This window comes from Mandrillus leucophaeus, unplaced genomic scaffold (genome assembly GCF_000951045.1).
Source record: "Mandrillus leucophaeus isolate KB7577 unplaced genomic scaffold, Mleu.le_1.0 Scaffold835, whole genome shotgun sequence".
In the NCBI taxonomy this organism is placed as follows: domain Eukaryota; kingdom Metazoa; phylum Chordata; class Mammalia; order Primates; family Cercopithecidae; genus Mandrillus; species Mandrillus leucophaeus.
Window position 1 is genome coordinate 30365 of NW_012109086.1, and position 21490 is coordinate 51854.

Below are 21490 nucleotides of genomic sequence, written 5' to 3' on the forward strand. Positions count from 1 at the left end.
AGTAATATTGTGCACATATATGTGTGTATATATGTGTGTGTGTATATATACGTGTGTGTGTATATTCTGCTGTTAAATCAGTTTAACTGAAATTCCAATTCATATGATTACTTGCGTTGTTTGCAAAAACCATCATTTCAAGAAAAAGAGTTACACAAAATTTATTTTTTGCTGATAGTTGCGTAAGTGATATAACACTATGTGTTTACCTCCACAGTATACATAGAATTCTAAGAGTCTGTTTTAACTCATTTAGCTTGGAATGGCTTTCATTTTTAGCTGTTGGTGCATTCAGTAGCCATGAGTGAGGGAAAGTAGTTTTGCTTTGCTTTGCGTGCTCACTGTCCATTGAATTAGGGGATCTAGACATTTTAGAATGCAGAGATGGATTTGTTTTAAGAAGGACCATGTACTTAGATGGATCTTGTGCTGCGTTTTAGTTCTTTTAGACCAGCTTTTTAAACAAACCTTTGAAGGTTCTAGAATCAGCCCCAGACAGTGTGGTTTTTATTCTCACCTCACCAAGAGTCCACTCCCTCCTAGAAAGAGTATGGCCTGCCTGATAGTGAGAAGCCAATGTTGGTTAGATCAATCTTCTTCGCCTAACCTTATCATAACTCCAGGCATTTTTTTTTGCCAAGGCTTTGCCTATAAGCTTTAATATTGTCTGTGCTCTGAATAAGTTCAGAATACTGTAAAATAGATCTTTATGTCCATGGGACCAAGTCTTAATTACTGGCGTTTTTCCAGTTTTTTATCCCAGGACAGATTGAAATGTTAATGTTTATTTCTCTTTTCTTTAAGGGAAAAACTGAGAATGGAAAGATACTGACAAGTAAACAGTTCTTTCTTAAAATGCAGCATTAGCTGGTTCTCTGTCCTACATGTGGATTAAAAACGAGTCAGAAGAACCCGGAAATAAGTTGCATAAGTAGACGTAGGGGAAAAGCGGAAATGTCGTTTGATAGTAGGGGAAAGAAAAGACACACACAGAAATACTACACACACACCAGAAGGGATGGAATGGGGAGACCAGAAAGAATGGGGGTGCAGTTGCGGATGAATGTAAACACACATAGTCCTGCGTATTTTCAAAAGCCTTAGAGTATATGCACGTATTAGAACACAGTATAATAATGAGCGTTAGGATTGTGGTGAGTCATCAAGAAACAAAAATAATTCATATTTGGTAACCTTCATTTAGGAAGTCAAGGCAAAACGTAACCCTGTCACAAATTTTCCAGTACAAGTGATTAAATAAAGTAAGTTTGGATGCCTTAAAATTTAGTTTTTTAAAAAATTGTATACTTAAGTGGATCATTTACCTGTTTCCTAATGACAGCAATTCAAGTGTTCCAAAGAGGGAAACTTAAGTATTAAATTCCAAATTTTCATCAGAAGGAAATTTCATCCCATATGTTCATTAGCAGATGATATTTATTAAATGTTCACATGTATATGGTGGTGTACAAACTGTTACAGTTAGTACATTTTCGTTTTCATTAAAATATTATAACCAAAAGCTTGTTTGCTGTTAAAAGACCGAAATTCTCAGAGGCTCAGATTTGTTCATTTGGTGCAACACAGCTAATTTGTGTTCAGTAAAGAAATTGGCAGAGTTCATTACCGAATGAGAATAAGCTAGGTGGTTTGAGTCTGCTGTCCCACCACAAACAACAAATTTTAAGTTTTTAAAAACTCACCTTTAAACTGTTTGAAAAGCTGAAAAGATGGCTAAGGAATTGCAAGGTTAAATTAGGGGAGAAAGCCTGGCCCAAGGAGGCAAGTAGATCATCAGAGCACTAAAATCAGTTTTGCCTTTAAGATATTTGCCAAAACACAAATGGGCTTTGGTTGATCAACTCAAAGAGCAGGAGAAATGAAACAAAGCTCAGAGCGTGTAAAGTTGTAAAGTCTTGAAAAGTTGCCCCACACATTAAGCAGGGAGTAGGTTTACATTAGAACTAAACCTGCTCCCTGCTTAATGTGTGTATTGTAGCACATACCTGATTAGTAATAATTTTAAGATCCAGTAATACCAAGTGTTGGTAAGGATATGGAGCAACACAACTCTGATATACTGCTAGCAGTGATGCAAATTTAGTACAATCATTTTGGAAAAGAATTTAGTGTTTTCTAATAAGGTTGAAGATAAATGTATTCAGTGACCTGGCAGCTCCATTCCTGCATATATACCACTTCCATTCCTGAGTATATACCATGGAGAAAGCATGCTCGTTTGCATTGTCCTTTGGGATAGTACTATCAGAACTAAACCTGCTCCCTGTCCTCCAAACTCCAGGGGACTGTAGAAAAACCTGCCTTGGCAGTGAGCAGACTAGAAAAGGAAAAAGGAAAACACATCCCTGAGACGTTACTGCTGGCCCACTTACAGATTGGTACAACACAGACTTTGAGTGGGTAGGCCAAGGAATCTCAAACAGTGAATCTCATATAGATAATGCTGCCCAGGAACCTAGCAGAAGCAAACGTAAAACTTCTCTGGCAAAGGGCTTATGTATCCTTACCTCAGCAACTCAATTTCCTACAAATAATTTTCAGGGGCAATAACCAGTTGAAAAATTACCAGAGCACTCAAGAAAACAAGGCAGAGAGAGAACTAACAGGAAAAAAAATGTGTTTTTTAAATGCAGCAGAAATACATTAACATAGCCAATTGGCATAGTTTTCAAGCACAGATATAAAATAAATAAGCTTACTGTATTTAACAAAATAAACACAAACAATGATTGCAGAGAACAGTAAACTGTAAAAAGTGGCATAGCAGATTTAAGGAGTACCAAATGGGACTTTTAGAAAAGAAAAATGATAACCAAAATTAAAATCTCCGTGAACATTTTGGCAGCACATTGCACTCAACAGAAGAGAGAATTAGGAAATTAAAAGATAAACTAGAAGAAGTTACTTCACTGCTACACAGAGAGAGACACAGTGGTGGAAACTGCAGTAGCAAAGTGGAGAAGGGTGTGGAAAACAACAAATGTAGGTTTGATGGAAGCTCTAAAGAGAGAGGAGAGAATGGCTGAGAATTTTCCAGATTTGGTGAAAGACATCAGTCCCAAACAGGAGTAGTGAAAAGAAACACAGACCTAGACACATTGTAGAGAAAATTCAGGGGGGAAAAAAAAATTTTAAAGACATTACCTTCAAAAGAATATGACTTTTTAATACCACCAGAAGCCAGTGGGATGATATCCTCAGTATACTGAAAGAAAATAACTCCCAGTCTAGATTTCTTTTTTTTTTTTTTTTTTTTTTTTGAGATGGAGTCTAGCTCTGTCACTCAGGCTAGAGTGCAGTGGCACAATCTCGGCTCACTGCCAGCTCCGCCTCCCGGGTTCACGCCATTCTCCTGCCTCAGCCTCCCGAGTAGCTGGGACCACAGGCGCCTGCCACCACGCCCGGCTAATTTTTTTGTATTTTTAGTAGAGACGGGGTTTCACCATGTTAGCCAGGATGGTCTCCATCTCCTGACTTCGTGATCCGCCCACCTTGGCCTCCCAAAGTGCTGGGATTACAGGCGTGAGCTCCCGTGCCTAGCTCACAGTCTAGATTTCTACACAGAGTAAAAATATATTTCAAGAATGAATTATATTTGAAAAATATATAAATGAAATATAATTACCTTTGAAAATATATAAATGAAATATATTTTCAAACAAAAAGAATTGATCATCAGCAAGTCATTGCCAAAAAAGTTCTAAAGAATAGACTTTTGGCAGAAGTAAAGTGAGCATGGATGGGAGGATTCATTTGCAAGAATGAACAGCAAAGGAGGTAAATATGAGAACATGTATATATGATAATGTCTGTGGGGCTTAAATCAGAACAAAGAAATAAAATATCAGACAATTTGTAAATGGCAGGACAGAAGTGGTGGAAAATGGAGTTAAAGCTTCTAGGATCTTTGTATTATCCAGAAGGAAGTAAAGTAAACTTTAGACTTTGAAAAACGAAGTATATCTCTAATTTCTAAGGCAACCAGTAAAAAGAAATAGGAAAATATGTGTAACTTCTAAACGAATAGAAGGGGAGAAATGGAAGATTTATTTCCACTTATATTCAACAAGCTGATTCTCAAATATATATAGGAATGCAGAAGGCAAAAAAATAGCCAGAATGTTCAGAAAGCAAATGAACAAGGTCGGAGGATTTTCTCTACTTGATAGCAAGATCTATTATAAAGCTACGGTAACTAAAGATTGGCATTAATACAAGGGACAGATAAGCAGATGGAACTAGTATAAAACCCAAAAACAGACCTATATATTTATGTATACATGACATACGACAGAGGTGGCACTGCAGAGCAGAGGGCAGACCTTTCGTGACATGTTCAGTCACAAAGTCAACTCCAGATGGGTTAAAGAAAAAGCGTAAGGCAAAACATGAATTTTTTTCATAAGATAATTTCACATAGGGAAATGTTTTTTTAAAAACAAGACCAAAGGCTGGGCACCATGGCTCACACCTGTAATCCCAGCACTTTGGAATGCTGAAGTGGGTGGATCACGAGGTCAGGAGATGGAGACCATCCTGGCTAACACGGTGAAACCCCATCTTTACTAAAAATACAAAAAATTAGCTGGGTGTGGTGGCAGCCGCCTGTAGTCCCAGCTACTCGGGAGGCTGAGGCAGGAGAACGGCGTGAACCTGGGAGGCAGAGCTTGCAGTGAGCCAACGTCGCGCCACTGCACTCCAGCCTGGGCAACAGAGTGAGACTCCGTCTCAAAAAGAACCAAAAAGCCATAACAATGAGAAAAAAATTAAAATGTTAAACTTTTGGTCATCAGAAGCAGCCTTTAGAAAGGGTAAGAAAAAAAAAAAAAGCCATGGGGCGGGGTAAGATTTGTAGTATGTATCACTGACCAAGGGCTTATATACAAATTGTGAAAAGAACTCTTTTTAAAAAGGCAGACAACTCCGGCATTTCACAAAAGAGGGAGGAAGGGAGATTCAATAAATACGTGAAACTAGATTCACCTCAGTAGTAATAAGGGAAATGGAAATGCAATTCAAACCACAATGAAATATTGTAACACACTAGATTGGTGAAAACCAGTGGTAATAACTTAAAAATCCAGCAATATTAAGTGTTGGTAAGGATATAGAACAACATAACTTTGATATGCTAGCAGTGATGTGAATTTAGTATAGTTACTCTGGAAAGAGTTTAGTATTTTCTTTTTTCTTTTCTTTTTTTTTTTTTTTGGAGACAGAGTCTCGCTCTGTCGCCCAGGCTAGGGTGCAGTGGCGCTATCTCAGCTCACTGCAAGCTCCGCCTCCCAGGTTCACACCATTCTCCTGCCTCAGCCTCCCCAGCAACTGGGACTACAGGCACCCGCCACCATGCCCAGCTAATTTTTTGTATTTTTAGTAGAGACGGGGTTTCACCGGGTTAGCCAGGATGGTCTCGATCTCTTGACCTTGTGATCCGTCTGCCTTGGCCTCCTAAAGTGCTGGGATTACAGGCGTGAGCCACTGCGCCCGGCCTGAGTTTAGTATTTTCTAATAAGGTTGAAGATAAATGTATTCAGTGACCTGACAATTCCATTCCTACATATATACCACTTCCTTTCCTAAGTCTGTACCGTGGAGAAAAGCATGCTTATGTGCATTAAGGATATTCATAGCAACATTGTTCTTAATAGCCAAAAATCTGTCCATCAAGAGTAAAATGGAAAATGGTGAATATTATAAACAATGAAAATAAATTTTGGTTACATGTAACAACGATGAGTCCACTATGTTGGAGGAAAGAAGCAAGACAATATATATAGTATGACCCAGTTTATATAAAACAGACAACACTAAAAAGTATTGGTTATGGCAAGCCTTGGCAAACTTTCCTTTAAAGGCAAGATGAGAACTATTTCCGACTTAACTGCCACATAGTCTCTGTCACAACCAAAAGCTACTAAACTCTGCCACCGTAGGGAGAAGCAGCCCTAGTCCAACCAAAGCTGTGTTCAGCAAGAACGAACACCTACTTTATGGATACTTGTATTCAAGATAAAATTACTTTTAAAAGTGAGGGAATGGGAGGAGGAAAATGACAACTATAAGAAGCTTTTGGAGAAGGGAGGGATTTATGATCAGGGAAGGATGAATGTGGACTTCCAGGATGCTGGCAGTGCTTGCGTGTGGCTTGCGTGTGGAGGTTGCCCGGGTGTTCACTGTATCTTAAATTCTGTAAAAGTTGCACCACAAGTTGTATGTCTTAAGTTTTAAAAAATAAAAATTTCAGTGTTTCCTTAAATGGTTAATTATTCAGTTTTATGTGGATTTTTGTTTGCTTTTGAATTGCCCTGCTTACTTGCTGAAATGTGTCAAAGAAGTATTTCTAAAAGAACTTAAATAATATAAGACTATTATCTTCCATGTGATTTTTTTAAATCACAAACATTTAAAAACATAGAACACTACTTTGGATTAATAATTCAGGATATGACCACTAGATAATATATGTCAGAGGCTTAGATATAATATAGCTTTCAGTGACAGTCTTGGCTTGTTCACACCGAAGAATTACAGCTGTCGTCTTTCTCTTGTTCCCAGGCTCAGTAGATGAAGGCGTTTCGGAGGGGTTGCCTACACTTCAAAGCTCGTCTAGCACTGCCGCTCCTCCAGATGACGACGACCGGTCAGTACTGACAGCATTTTGTTACCTCGTAGGGGTTGTGTTTACAACTCCAAATTCAAACATTTCATCTCAGAGTTGTAGAAGTGTATTACAACTTCACTTCAGTATACTTTTCAGAGTAATGAAGTAGCATCATCACATTATAAATTAGAGCACCTGTACAAGGCTTTTTTTCCCCCAACGTTTCCAAAACTACCTAGTCCCGTTGCTTTAAATCATATCTGTATCAAGTGTTGGCAAACTATGAACCGCAGGCCAATTCCAGCCCACCACCTTTATTTGTAAATCAAGTATTATTGGAACACAACCACACTCATTTGTTGACATATTGTTTGTGGATGGCAGAGTTGAGTGGTTGAAACAGACTGTATGGTGTGCAAAGTCAGAATGTGTGCTGTATGGACTGCTGCGAAAAACGTCTGCCAAAGTCTGATCTGTATACCCATAACTCCCTCCCTGCTTGATATTTCCACATAAACGTACAAAGGGCATTTCACATTTAATAAGGCCAAGACAGAACTCTTGATTTCTGACTCCATGTCTGAATCCTGATTCTCCAGCCTTTCTCCCATTACAGTGAGCAGCATCATTATCCCCTAATTTCTCAAGCAAAATCTCTGAGGATTATTCTTAATCTTTTTTCCTTACCACTCTTCATCTCCCTCCTTGCGAAGTTAATCCTTAAATGAGTCCTGTTAACTCTGCCTATAAAACATATCCTTGTCTACTTTTCCAATCTGTACGGTAGCCACCCTACTCTTAAGTCACCCACCATCTTTTGCCTTGACTACTGCAATAGCCTTCAAACTAGCCTCTGATTGCAATTCTTCCCCAGTTCGAATCCATTTTCCACGTAGCAGCCAAAATCATCTTTTCTTTTTTAATTAGTCAGATTATATCACTGTTTTAAGCTATAGATTCTTAACATTCTTTATTCATACCTAAAATCTATAGGCCTTGCTATGCCTTCTAAAGCCCTGCATGATATGACTTCTGCCTAACTCCTTTCAGACTAGTCTCCCTGTTACACTGCATTCTAGCCTCATAGACTTTTCACAGTTCCTGTAGTACTCCATATTTGTTCCTGCCTTTGGGCCGTTCTGTCACTTTAGCACCTTTGCCTGAAAAGCTTGCTCTCTCAGTTTTCGCAGTGTTGGCTCCAGATTCTTGACCTTCAGAGCACTGTCTTGATATCAGTTCTCAAGGAGGCTTTTCCTGACCACCAGTCTCAAGCAGCACCCAGTCACTATTAGATCCTTCTAATTTAATTCTCTGCTCTGATAATTTCCTTGATTATTTATTATCTGTGTCTCACCCACTGAATGTAGACTCCACTGAACGATTGCATTCTTCCTCAGAGAAGGTCCAGGACAATCTTAAAAACTGTATTTGTTGAAAACTGGAAAGATTCAAGGGACTCAAATTAGGTTTATTTTTCTCGAATAGCTAAGCCTGGTAGGGGAGGTTATCAACCGGAATCATTTGTGGATTAATGAAAGCATAAACAAACAGCAGTGTGCCTAGACTCCTTAATTTCAAGTATTAATCAGGTTGTTTGTTCTGTGTTAGATACTGTTCTGCATGGTAGTAATATAGAGATAAGATATGCAGCCCCTTGCCTCAAGGAGCTCAGTCAATTTTGGAGGAAGTATAAGGATTGAAGATAGACAAACAGATTACCATAAGTGATCTGCAAAGCTCTGTTGCCCTGCATGGGAGGATGCCTACCGCAACCACTGAAAAATCAAAGACGGCTTCCCTGAGGAGCATGTGGCTTCCTAGCTACATTTCGTAAAATGAGTAGGCAGTTGGTATAGGATATGTTTGGGGAGTATGACAAAAAATGAGGCCAGAAAGGTACAGAGAGCTCAGATCATGAGGAATCATGTATGCCTTGCAAAGGGGTTTGATTTTATTCTGAATATAACAGCCATTGCAGAATTTTAGACAGGGGACTGATTTGATCAGATCGCTATGATACAGTGAGAGGGATGGATTAGAGGAGTGTGGAGCTAAATGGAGAGAGTTATTAATTCAGGCTTGTATTAATGAAGGCCTAAATTTAAGAAGTGGTTAGAAGGAAAGAATTGGCGAGATTAAGGACATCAAAGGTAAAATAGTTGATGATATGTTCTGTGGTTGTATGTCATTCTGGGCTGGGTGCGGTGGCTCATGCCCGTGATCCTAGCACTTTGGGACGCCAAGGCAGGCAGATCACCTGAGGTCAGGAGTTCGAGACCAGCCTGGTCAATATGGTGAGACCCCATCTCTACTAAAATACAAAAATTAGTCGGGCGTGGTGGCAGGCGCCTGTCATCCCAGCTACTTGGGAAACTGAGGCTGGAGAATCACTTGAACCCGGGAGGCGGAGGTTTCAGTGAGCTGAAATCACGCCACTGTACTCCAATCCAGCCTGGGTGACAGAGGGAGACTCCATCTCAAAAAAAAGAAAAAAGGCATTCTGGACAGTAACATTGTTTTTCATATTGTTAGTGAAACTTGAAATCTAACAGTTAAACTGTTTGAAAAAGTCTTTAAATGTTTTATCTTTTTTCATTTAAAATTGACCTGTAGCAGTGTTTATTCAGTTTAAAAATCAGAGCCTGGTTGCCTTCTTTGGTCTGTTTTTTTTAGATTGGAAAATGTTCAGTATCCCTACCAACTCTACATTGCTCCTTCTACCAGCAGTACAGAACGACCAAGTCCAAATGGTCCTGACAGACCTTTTCAGTGTCCAACCTGCGGGGTGCGTTTCACCCGTATTCAGAACCTAAAGCAGCACATGCTCATCCACTCAGGTAATGTCACCTTCCCTGTTGTTGCATAAGTGAACACTCTAAAAATAAAGATTTTATTTTGGAATCCCAGTTAAAATAGAAAACAGGGGTTTCTGAGTTTTAAAAAAAACTGAGAAGTCAAATGAAAACAGATTAGCTAAGGTTTATTGCCAAAATGGTGCAGTGTCAGAAAGCTGTTTGCCATCAGTGTTAAGTATTCTGATTAAAAGAACATAAGGTGATATGGAGTGAGTACTTTGTAAATAAAGAGACATATTAGGTGTGCACATAGAGGTGAGATAGATAAGCACAACCACAGATGGTAAAGCAAATAGGGTTAAAAGGGTCTGTATGGGTGTTCTTTGTGCTGTTCTTCTTATAACATCTCTGTAAGTTTGAAATTATTCCCAAATAAAAGTGTGTTTAAAAATGTAATATTTTCTTGCAATTTACTTTCAGTTCTACAGTCCTAAATCTCCGTGTGCCCTGATGAGTCAGCTTTGTAGTTTGTATTTTTTTAAAACATAAGAGATATTTTGGATAAATGTATAGAAGGGATTTGAAACTTTAGTTCAGTAATCACATGAAGGCAACAGGATTCTTGTGGATAAAACACTGACCTCTGATGAGTAAGAGATCTCTGCTGCTGTTTCAGCTGCGTGAGTTACTAGCTCACTTTCCCCTTCTGTAGATAGGTCTTACAGTCCCTGTCCTAGCACCAGCTCTCTGTGACTTTGTTCAGTCAGCAGATTGTGTTTTGAAAGGTTTTAAATTTTTTTCCCCAAAACACTGTGATAATGCATTTGAGGAGACTATTAGTACACTTTATAACTCATTTATTTCTATCAGTATTACCCAGGAAAACCCATTTTATCAAATGATGGTTCTGTCGTGCTCATTACATTCAGAGATGTTAAAATTGTTCTTTCTTCTTCTCATTTCTCTGTGAGATAGGGAACAGAGAGTAGGTACTGATGATTTTCACATCTTTTCAATATAAGCCTTTCTAATGAAATGAAATAATACATGGTGTTACATGGGGATTTGGGTTCTGTCTATATACTGTAGTTAAATTGTGTTTTGAAGTTAGTAAAGTAGATGATTTAGAAAAGTATTCAAAAATCAACTTCAGTAGACATTACCTAATTTGCCTCCCCTACTGCCTTTTTCTTTTCCTTTTTAAGCACTTGTGACTTTTCACATATTCTTTTTTTTTTTTTTTTTTTTTTTTTGAGACGGAGTCTGGCTCTGTCGCCCAGGCTGGAGTGCAGTGGCTGGATCTCAGCTCACTGCAAGCTCTACCTCCCGGGTTCACGCCATTCTCCTGCCTCAGCCTCCCGAGTAGCTGGGACTACAGGTGTCCGCCACCTCGCCCAGCTAGTTTTTTGTATTTTTTTTAGTAGAGACGAGATTTCACCGTGTTAGCCAGGATGGTCTGGATCTCCTGACCTCATGATCCGCCCGTCTCGGCGTCTCAAAGTGCTGGGATTACAGGCTTGAGCCACCGCGCCCGGCCATGACTTTTCACATATTCTGCACATTTTCTGAGATACTGAATTAGAGTATGTTTTTACTGGTAATTTTTGTCTTTTCAGATGATCTATTGCTACAGAAATATAGTTCAGAAATTTGTAGGGTTTATGACTTTTCAGTTTATTTTTGTTTTTAGATATTTTGTTTTGCTTTATTTATAGGAATTAAACCATTTCAGTGTGACCGCTGTGGGAAAAAGTTCACCAGGGCTTACTCGCTAAAGATGCATCGCCTAAAGCATGAAGGTAAACGCTGTTTCCGGTGCCAGATATGTAGTGCCACTTTCACTTCCTTCGGGGAATATAAACACCACATGAGGGTTTCCCGGCACATTATCCGCAAGCCTCGGATTTACGAGTGCAAAACATGTGGCGCCATGTTCACCAACTCTGGAAATTTAATCGTGCACCTGAGGAGTCTGAACCATGAAGCATCAGAGCTAGCAAACTACTTCCAGAGCAGGTGAGGTGCACAACAAAAACCCAACCAGGAAAACTGCTTTCTAAACTCTCTTTTCCTGCTTTTAGGGCAGCCTTCTATGTTTTTACATTAGGTTGCCAGCTAGTCAGTCCCTGATCTGATAAAATTTTGCTGAGTCTTCTAAGCATATAAAATTATAAACATTTTATAGTTGGTATTAAAAATATCTTCCTGCACAAGTAGACTACTTGTCCTCTTGAGATATTTTTTAAATAATAGAAGGTTTAAGTAATTCCGTAATGGACCTTAAATAGATCTTATCGGAAATCTTTTTTTTTTTTTTTTGAGGTGGGGTCTCGCCCTGTCTCCCAGGCTGGAGTGCAGTGGCGCGATCTCAGCTCACTGCAAGCTCCGCCTCCCAGGTTCATGCCATTCTGCTGCCTCAGCCTCCCAAGTAGCTGGGACTACAGGTGCCCGCCACCATGCCTGGCTAATTTTTTTTGTATTTTTAGTGGAGACGGGGTTTCACTGTGTTAGCCGGGACAGTCTCGATCTCCTGACCTTGTGATTCTCCTGCCTTGACCTCCCAGAGTGCTGGGATTACAGGCGTGAGCCACTGCGCCTGGCCTTATTGGAAATTTTACCATGTCAGATGATAGTTAGTGGTAGTGGATTACTTCAGACTCTGGATGTTAATAAAATTCTTGACCACTTCTCTCTATTTAAAAAAATTCTATATAAAGGAATATCCATTGGCCAGTAAGAAAAATTTTCAGTAGCAACTATAATGGGTGTGATGGTTTAGATCATGAAGTCATTCCTATTTTCATTCAGTTTAGAGCTCTATTATTTTAATAATAATATATAATAGAATTACCTTTCTGATTTGTAGGGCATCCAAGGAAATCAGGTTCTAGTTCTAGCTCTGCCACTAACTGCTGTTGATTAAACGTGTCACTTTACAGATGAAAAAGCTTGAAACTTAGAGAAAGATAAAATGTAAGCTTTAAATGATGGTTTCTAAGGCCTCCTCTAGATATAAAACTGTTGTTTTAAATTGTTTATAAGAATTGTACTTCTGCAGGAATCCTTAGTTTCTAATTAAATGAAATTTTTACAAATCTTTTTTTTTTTTTTTTTTTGGAGACAGAGTCTTACTCTGTCACCCAGGCTGGAATGCAGTGGCACAATTTTGACTTACTGCAACCTCAGCCTCCTGAGTAGGTGGGATTACAGGTGCCCACCATTACACTCAGCTAATATTTGTATTTTTAGTAGAGATGGGGTTTCATCATGTTGGCCAGTCTGATCTTGAACCCCTGACCTGAAGTGATCTGCCTGCCTTGGCCTCCCAAAGTGCTGTGGGATTACAGGCGTGAGCCACCATGCCCAGCCCAAATCTTTACATTTTAAGTCACCTTTATTTTTAAAACCTTTTTATTTTTTAATTGAATAGATGGGGTCTTGCAGTGTTGCCCAGGCTGAAGTGCAGTGGCTATTCATAGACACAATCGTAGCGCAGTACAGTCTCAAACTCCTGGGGTCAAGCAATTTCCTGCTGGGACTACAAGTGTGGGCCACCATGCCTGACTTAAAACCTTATTTTTAAACAAATTCCAAATTATTCCTGCATAGATTTTATTTTTCCCCTCAACCAGACATTCATTTTGTTTAATGCAGTCATCTCTAATTCTGAATGTGTGGTTGCCATATCACTAAACCTTAGATTATACATATCATATTAAACACAGTTTGTTCAGGACTAAAATAGTGTTACTGTTAACTACTCATGTTATCTTTATCTTCCCTGTGCAGAGCCCTGCATTCTCCACTCTTCTTCTCTAACACCTGAAGACTTTTTAGAAGACACAACATAGGGCATTCTCAATTGCTTTGCAGATGAGCAGATTTTAATTTTTTATTAATACTGAACAGTAAAATTATAACTTTATCAAGTCTAATTACATATATTATTGACAATTCTGGTATAATGAAATTTTTAGTTCAGTAATAAAGATCTAAATAAAGCCTCTAAGATAAGACTTATTTCACATACTTAGTTTCAATTACCAAAAAATGCTTATAAGTTGAAAATTTAGGAAATACAGAAAAGTATAAAGAAATTTAATGTTTTCTGATCTCAACACTTAAGGAAATTAGCCACTGTTTTAGTATATTTTACTGTCCGTGTTTCCTGTGGGGACCAGTAATTACTTTTTGAGGATTAACAACCAATCTCAAGGCATTCATTTCCACATTCTGATTCAAAGATAATTTATTAGTATTTTCATATACCAAATGTAATAGCAGGATACACATAAATTACTTTGTACATTTCCCAACTTTATAGTAGATTTTGTATCAGGTCATTTATGCATAAGGACTTAGTTTCTTAACTAACCCATGTCAAGTTTAGTAATACAAAGCTAGGTTTATATATCTCTTACTCAATGTATAATCAAGAAAAGTTAAGCATTACTCAGATGATCTTTGTTTAAGTGAGCATGCTACATTTGTTTTGTATATAGAAACTCCTCTGCATAGAACAAGAAAGGCTGTTAAGGTGTCCAAAGTTATAATGAAAGTGATAACCTGATGTATTGGTGGTAGGGAAGATTGATACATTTTGGTTTTAATGGATGTTTTGGTTCATGTTTAGCAAAGTTTGTAAGTGGAAAGTTCCTGAGTTTTAATCTTCACCAAACAATTAGTGAAATGAAAAGTCCCAATTTTGTTGTATAAATCAGAGCTTTTTATTGTTGCTTATCTATTACTGGCTTGAAAATTAATTCCATATTTCATCCTTTGCCTCTTATCTAGTGATTTCCTAGTACCGGACTACTTAAACCAGGAACAAGAAGAGACCCTTGTTCAATATGATCTTGGAGAACACGGTTTTGAAAGCAACTCCTCTGTTCAAATGCCTGTAATTTCACAGGTCTCCTCAACCCAGAATTGTGAAAGCACTTTTCCCTTGGGGTCTCTTGGTGGGCTGGCAGAAAAAGAGGAAGAAGTGCCAGAGCAGCCAAAGACCAGTGCTTGTGCTGAGGCAACCAGAGATGACCCCCCAAAATCAGAGCTGTCTTCTATAACTATTGAGTAATTTTGTGATTTGGCTTCAGTTTTGTTTTTTGGAAAGTGCCTGTGCTTGGTCTTGTACATTTAAATTTAATTTAATTTTTTAAACAAAAAAAGCCGGGTGGGAGGGAGGGAGAGATTGGGAAAGCATTTCCCTTTTCACTTGCTGAGCCCTGAAACTGATTTTATTTTTCATAACTGAGAGATTGCTTCTGTAAGTACACAATAACATGATGTTGAAACAGAAACTATGAGACTTAAGGAGATCTGGTTGACTTAAAACTTATACCAGTTTCTTCTTCCATTGTTAAAAGTAGGCTAACAACAGACCATTAGCTAGAGAGGAAATCTGATGATTATTGACCTTCCTGAGTTGAGAGGGTACATGAGAAACTAATTACTAAACAGCTTGTCAAATGGCCTGAGTAGATACTTAACGGCTGTACACAGGACATTGTATAATATTTTGTAAAGCCTGTTGTTTTTGGAAGTATTTATGGTAAGCTTTCTTAAAAATTATTAGGGTAAATACTTCTGAAATCTGGCACACTTTTTTTATTTTAAGCTTTGTCATTTCTGTTGTGATTTTTCATGGTGAAAGTTTGGTACTGAGATGGGCATTCTCTGTACCTTTATAGTACCACTCCAAAGGCAAAGAACCATGATTGACAACAGTCAAGCTGTGGATGAAATGACCAGGAACGGAGAATGAAGTATGTAAATCTCAGCTTCGTAGGAATTCTTCTTATATTGCTTTTCTGATTAAAATTGCTGTTTACCTGGTCTCTGAATGTTAATGCCTGACCATGTCGTTGCCCGAATCAGTTTTCCCCTTGCCCGGTCAATATGGTCTCTTGCATATATTGGCGTGCTGCCATATAAAGTAAAAATATTGGAGATATTCTGTATTTTATGTATAGGTTTATGTATTGTTGGGGATGTTTTCATTGTGCTCTTTTGGACATGAAGAATTCTCGGTTGAGGCTACATCTTTTTTTTTTTTTTTTTTTTAAGAGGATGGCATCTGTTGCCCAGGCCGCAGTATAGTGGCTAAGTCATAGCTCACTGCAGCTTCGAACTCCTGGGCTCAGGCCATTCTGTCTCAGCTTCTTGAGTATCTAGGATTATAGGCATGCCCCACCACACCTGGCTGACTTCGTTTTTATTTTTTGTGGAGACAAGGTTTCACTATGGTGCCCAGGCTGGTCTTGAACTCCTCGGCCAAGTGATTCTCCTCCTCTGGCCTCCCAAACCGCCGGGATCACTGCACCAGCCAAGGCTACATTCTTAACCCAACTAGATTGTTTACTAAATCCCATATGACAGCGATACATTGTCCCTACATATTTTTAGACATTGCAAAGTTATTAAAAACAGTTACTATCGTTTTTACACAATGTAGGCAACAATGTAAAAGATGAATATAGACTGTAAGATTTTCATCTATGACTTATAAATCTGGGAGAAAAAAGAAAATTGTTAAGACTAATGAGAAACTGAAAACCTTAAACTAATGAATATTACCATTTCTGCTGCTGAAAGTGTGAAACTTTTCTGGTCTGGAGTTGAAATTTATATGATCCTCTAGACGGGTATACTTTTCATCTGGTGCCATTAAAGCGTCTCTAATACTAATTCTAAATATTTGTAAGTCCATGAACAGTGAACTTTGGAATGAGTTTCTGTGTAGATACCCAAAGTTTAATAATTATGAGAGCACCTGATTTGATTAGAAAAGAGACAGAAAATACAGTTCTTTAGTCAGAACACAGGATCTGAATTTTGTTCAGGTGCTAGACCATACTAAATGTATATATTTTTAATTATAGTGATTTGTTTCAATTTTTTAGATTGGCTAATTCTGTAATTTTTTCCCCAAAAACATGTGAAGAAAGGAAAAGTAAATTAAATTCCTTAGAACTGTTTTAGGTTAGGATTCTCTGTCTCTGCCTATATTCTGCAGTCCTTAACTTGTTTTCAGTTCTTTACCTCACTCATGAACTGTTTTTACCCATGTGCTCCCAAACAGAGGTGTGTTCTCTTCAGGAGAACCAGCATACACAGGTTATGATAGGCTGCCACTGTTTATGCTTCTTCACTGATAGGGTTGAATTGCTTTCTGCAGCAGACTAGAATACTTCATATAGTAATGCTGTGTCTCCACTGGAGAGGTCAGGAATTTTAATGTCACGTTGTGGTCTTTAAAAACTGTTAGGCCTACCAATAGATAAATCTCAAAATTAATTCTAAAATCTGTATTGACAAGAATAGGTAAAATTATCACCAGGAATCATTGTTACCGTTAGTTCCAAGAGGTTTTTTTTTTGTTTTTGAAAGAGCAAGAGGAAAGAAATAAGAATAAAGAAATGTGTAAGAATGGTTTGCAGATTTATTGGTTAAAAGTGTTTTTTAGTACATCCCTGACCCTGAAAACTTCACATTAAGAGATCCAAGCACAGTTTTGGTAGCTCTAAGATATTCTGTGTTCTCAGAATGAAGGATTACCCATCACTGGGTATTCCTTCCCAAGTAGAAACTTTAGATTTTCACTGGTAATTACAAATTGCCAAGTTTTATGGGAAATCTGAATATACTGTGAAAATTCATATCTGGTTAGTTATCTGCTGCCCAGATCTTATCAATACCAGTAACTAACCAGAATTTACCATAAAATGATACAAACAAAGGCCTTTTTCTATTTCAGTGAGGGTACATTTTTCTTGATACATGTGCTTCAAGGATATTGGATCTGTTTATGGATCTGTTTTAGGAAACAGATTTGCAAGGGATAATTGTATATATAGTAGTATTTAGATTTATTTCAAATTCATCTTAGGGATGCCTAGATGCATAATTTTTACCAGGACATATTGAAAATATTGCAAAGAGATAGCCAGTTATATTATCCCATTCATTAGAAGTTACCAGTATAACTAAACATAAATATTCCAGTTTAGAGTACTTAAATGTAGCTATCTTTCTTAAAGCCAGGAGGGTAACTTTGTGGTATCTAAAGGGCTTAAATTTCAGAATGCAGAATAAATTGCCTTTTTAAAACCAAACATTTTATACAAGAAAAGCTTTTATTTTCAGTTTTTTAACTACCAAATAGGTGTGATGTACTTTAGAAGTAAACAAAAAGATGTTCACCCATGATAATGGATGTTAAATCTCCTGCAGTTGTTCTTCTCATGTTTAAAGGGTATATTCTCATAGTGGAAGCATCTAGCATGTCAGTGATTTCATCTAATTCAGAAACAAAGGGATTAATATTGGTCTTTATTTTTTGGTATTTTAAGTTTTATATAAATGGATGCAGATGGAGATTATCACCCACAAATATATTTAAGTGGATTTTTCTCAATTTGAATTTCAAGTAATTTTTTTATTTCAAGTAATTATGCATTTAGTTACATTGCCGGTTTTTTTAAGTTCTCAATTTCAGTAAGACAAAATATACTAAAATATTTAAATAGCTTCATTCAATCTTACATTTTGACATTTCAGCAACCATTCTGGCTTACAGTAATTAGGCCCCTTGTTATGAGACATGCCCTTTGTTATTAATAACTAGCAAAAAGAAAAACCTTTCATCTTGTTAAAATACTTTACCAAATGAAATAGACTAGTTAACACATCTAAAGTCCATAATTATTGGTAACTCAGTTACCTTCTAACTAAGGCTAGTTCAGGAGACTCTCCCAGTTTATAAATGGTTCCCTTGGGAGCCTTTGGAAGCTATATTAAATATTTCTTTATTTCTTCTTTTATTCTCTTAATCTAAATAGAGGCCAGTTACCTATTTTATCCATTTTTATCTTGAAGATTCTCAGATTATGTTTTAGTCCCTTTTAGCTTTAATAGTCCTTGAAAAATACATTACTGTATAATGTAGTGGCAATTCTGTAACACACAGAGAATTATTCTTATTACTTGAATGAATCCTAAAATTTTAATATTTTAGCTGAAAGAAGTTTGAGATTTGTGGAATTGATGAACAAAAGAATTAGAAACTTTCATATGGTACTTTGTTTCACTCATCTGCAAAGTATGAAGTTGTAATTCTGAAATATACATCCAAGTGAATGAGAATTAAAAATTTTCTGAATATTAATACTAACTGGGAAAAACAGAAAACTAGTGTGAAGTTTACAGTTAGAAGAAACAGACCCAAAGTTGCCAAAAGGTAATAAATAAATGTAGTTTTCACTGTAAGTTATTGATGTAAGATGCTTTATTTGTAATATATTTAGATTTTGAAAGTTATTGAGAGATGAATGTATAAAAGCTAAATTTTCTTTTCTGAAGCAGCGAAACAAAACTGGGGTAACAAGGAAGCTCTATGGTGGCAAACACGTCTGTGAGGAATATTAAGCACACTCCCACAGGCTTTAAACTCAAATCATGAACATTTAAATTAAGTCGTTCCTTATTTTGCCTATACCCATTTTTACCTTTCAGTGTCGTTTTTGCTTGACAGAGTATGGTGACAGAGTATTTTTATTTGGAAAGTCCTCGGCAAGATGAATTAGCCAAAAGCAATAATGGTTCAGATTAAACAATGAAGTGGAATTGATTCAGTCCCAGGCCCAACTAAGGAACAGTTGCTCTCTGGGTGTCTCATTTTAGATGATCGATAAGTTGAGATGTTGTAATATTTATGGGAGGTTAAGCCTATGTCAATTATGGGATGAAGACTGGTAGTACCACTACCATCAGTAGTCATACTTTTTTTTTTAACTTTTTACTAAACTAATACTAGACATTTCCACTCTGTCATGATTATATTTTTATGACAGAAAAATAAAAACAGTTCCATGTTTTTATAAATAGTCTCTGCAAAGATTTCAGATGTTATTGGTATCTCGGTTTGGCAGTATCTGAAAAATCGAGATTGCCTTTAAAGTGTTCATGCTACTTTTACTTAAGTAAACCTCCACTGTATAAGACCCAGGCCGGTTCCAACTAATACCAAGGTTTCTATGCGCATAATAGTTTACAAAGAACTTAAAGACTATGGATTAAAAACAAAAATTTTTTTAACTTTAAAATTTTTAATTTTTGTTCAAAGTATCTGGTTTATAAAGTCAAATTCTTTTATTGTTTCCTTTCTCTTTTAAGTTGACTGATTTTGCTGAGTAAGCGTAAGGTCCCGGGCACAGCTGTGACGACGCACTGATAAAATGGGTGCCTAGTGGGTTGAGGAGCTCCAGTGTCAAGACTTTTATTAAATTGCCCTTGTTTTCCCAAATGCCAATCTAGCCGTATTTAGATTTCATTATTCAATAAAACAGATTAAAAATCATCCCATAAATGAATGTTGAGGTTACCAAAGTACATCACCTGCTGAGGAAGGAGAAATCTTCCTGCTTTAAGGGAGCCCTGTCGTCTCTCCTTTACACGTTGTTTCCCTTGGTATTAGTGGAAGCTTTGTTCAAGATGGGAAGCCTTTCCTGCAGTTCTTAGAAACACCTGCTTTCTAAAGAGAGCCTTTTCTAGGATTAGGTTATGTGTGTTTTCTCTAGGAGATTTTTTATTTCAGTTACCAATTTAATTTTCAAGTTGACAGATGCTATGTGAAGTCTCTCATACTGAGAGTAGTCCATTAAAGTTTTGAAAGTTGCACTGCTTTTCATCTTTCAGGTACCTGAAATGAATGACATCAGGTGTTTGGAAGGAGTAAGATCATAAACTTTATTCATTTTCTTCCTTGTACAAAGTGATGACTTCTAATGCTTATATCTCAAGGTATTTTTTAAAAAAGCAACAGTCCCTAATAGAGTAAAATTTGGTTTTGGTCCAAGTTCCCAATAATATATTTAATGTTTCTGTTGTTACTGGTGCCTCCTGTTGCATCAGATAGAGATTGCCTGCCTCTTTGTAGGGCACCCTTGTGGCACCTTATGTCCAACTTGGAGGATAGTATATGGCTTCTTTGTGCCTCTACTATCTTTTCAAAAGCCATTTTATAAAAATCCTAGGTAGCCTATTTTAATATTTAAATATATATATTTGTGAAAGAACTTTTACAACAGACTTTTTTTTTTACTTTAAAATTCCTGTATTTCCATTTTTAAGAGTAAATTTAATCTCCAGGATATAGAAGTGTCTTTTTTCCAGAGAAGCATAATGAGAAAGTCAGATTGAGGTAATAGACCAGAATTAAGTGATAGAAGAAGCTGTTGTTTGGTTAAAGGACACAGGTTTGAAGGAAAAAAATTTTGATGTAACAAATTTTTAAATAAAATGTTGTTTTTGTTCTGTAATTTCATATTTGCTGCTACAGTAGCTCAATATTTTACAGGGCTAACATAAATCTGGCTCCATTTAAAAACTGGAGTACTTCCTAGTGCAGCCAGCCTAGGCAGAAACTGTACACATGGTCTTCCAGCTGGGTGACTGATGGCTTTGTGTAGCTGATGCATGCTTTAATATTTGCCTATAGCCCTGCAGCAAGGAAGTCGAGGTGGGGGTACTTTTTTACCCTGCCAGTTATAGCATTATGATTCTTTCTGGGCACTGGCATTTTGTGAAACTCTCAAGGGAAAGTGATGCAGGGGAGAAAATGTGAATTAAATTACATAGATGGGTGTTTTTATGTCTTCTACCCCTTTCCTAGAATTAGTACAACTCTTAACTGTGCCAGTCCCCAGTTCACCAGCTTTGTATCCAGTCGTCATCTCATTCAAGTATGGCTTTACTTGGTGACACTGGCCATAGCTAAATTACTTGGCATGTTTGACTTTTGACAATAACAGAAATTGTTTTGGATTTTGTTTTATTTCCAAAAAATGTATACAATGTCAGAACTTCACATTTTATATACTAGTATCTGGCTATTAGTATTTTACAGGAACCATAGTTCTTGGTGACTACATATATATATCTGTCTCTTATACACATCTAGATGTGTATAAGAGACAGGATCACTGCACCAGCCAAGGCTACATTCTTAACCCAACTAGATTGTTTACTAAATCCCATATGACAGCGATACATTGTCCCTACATATTTTTAG

At 37.2% G+C, this 21490-nt stretch overlaps 1 protein-coding gene across 5 annotated transcripts in view; it reads left to right on the forward strand.

The window, feature by feature from the left end:
- ZBTB44 (zinc finger and BTB domain containing 44) overlaps nt 1-21360 on the forward strand; it is a 33280-nt gene extending 11920 nt beyond the window's left edge. Inside the window, exons 2-7 of one of the 5 annotated variants that reach the window (XM_011968263.1) lie at nt 6580-6664; nt 9299-9462; nt 11136-11436; nt 14215-14332; nt 15111-15185; nt 16779-21360. In XM_011968263.1, the coding sequence (XP_011823653.1) occupies nt 6580-6664; nt 9299-9462; nt 11136-11436; nt 14215-14332; nt 15111-15137 (695 nt within the window). In that variant the 3' untranslated portion in view covers nt 15138-15185; nt 16779-21360. Of the gene's footprint in view, nt 1-6579; nt 6665-9298; nt 9463-11135; nt 11437-14214 lie in introns of all 5 variants that reach the window. The other 4 variants (XM_011968262.1, XM_011968265.1, XM_011968261.1 and 1 more) reach the window with 4 other exon arrangements.
- The last annotated feature ends 130 nt before the right edge of the window (nt 21361-21490 follow it).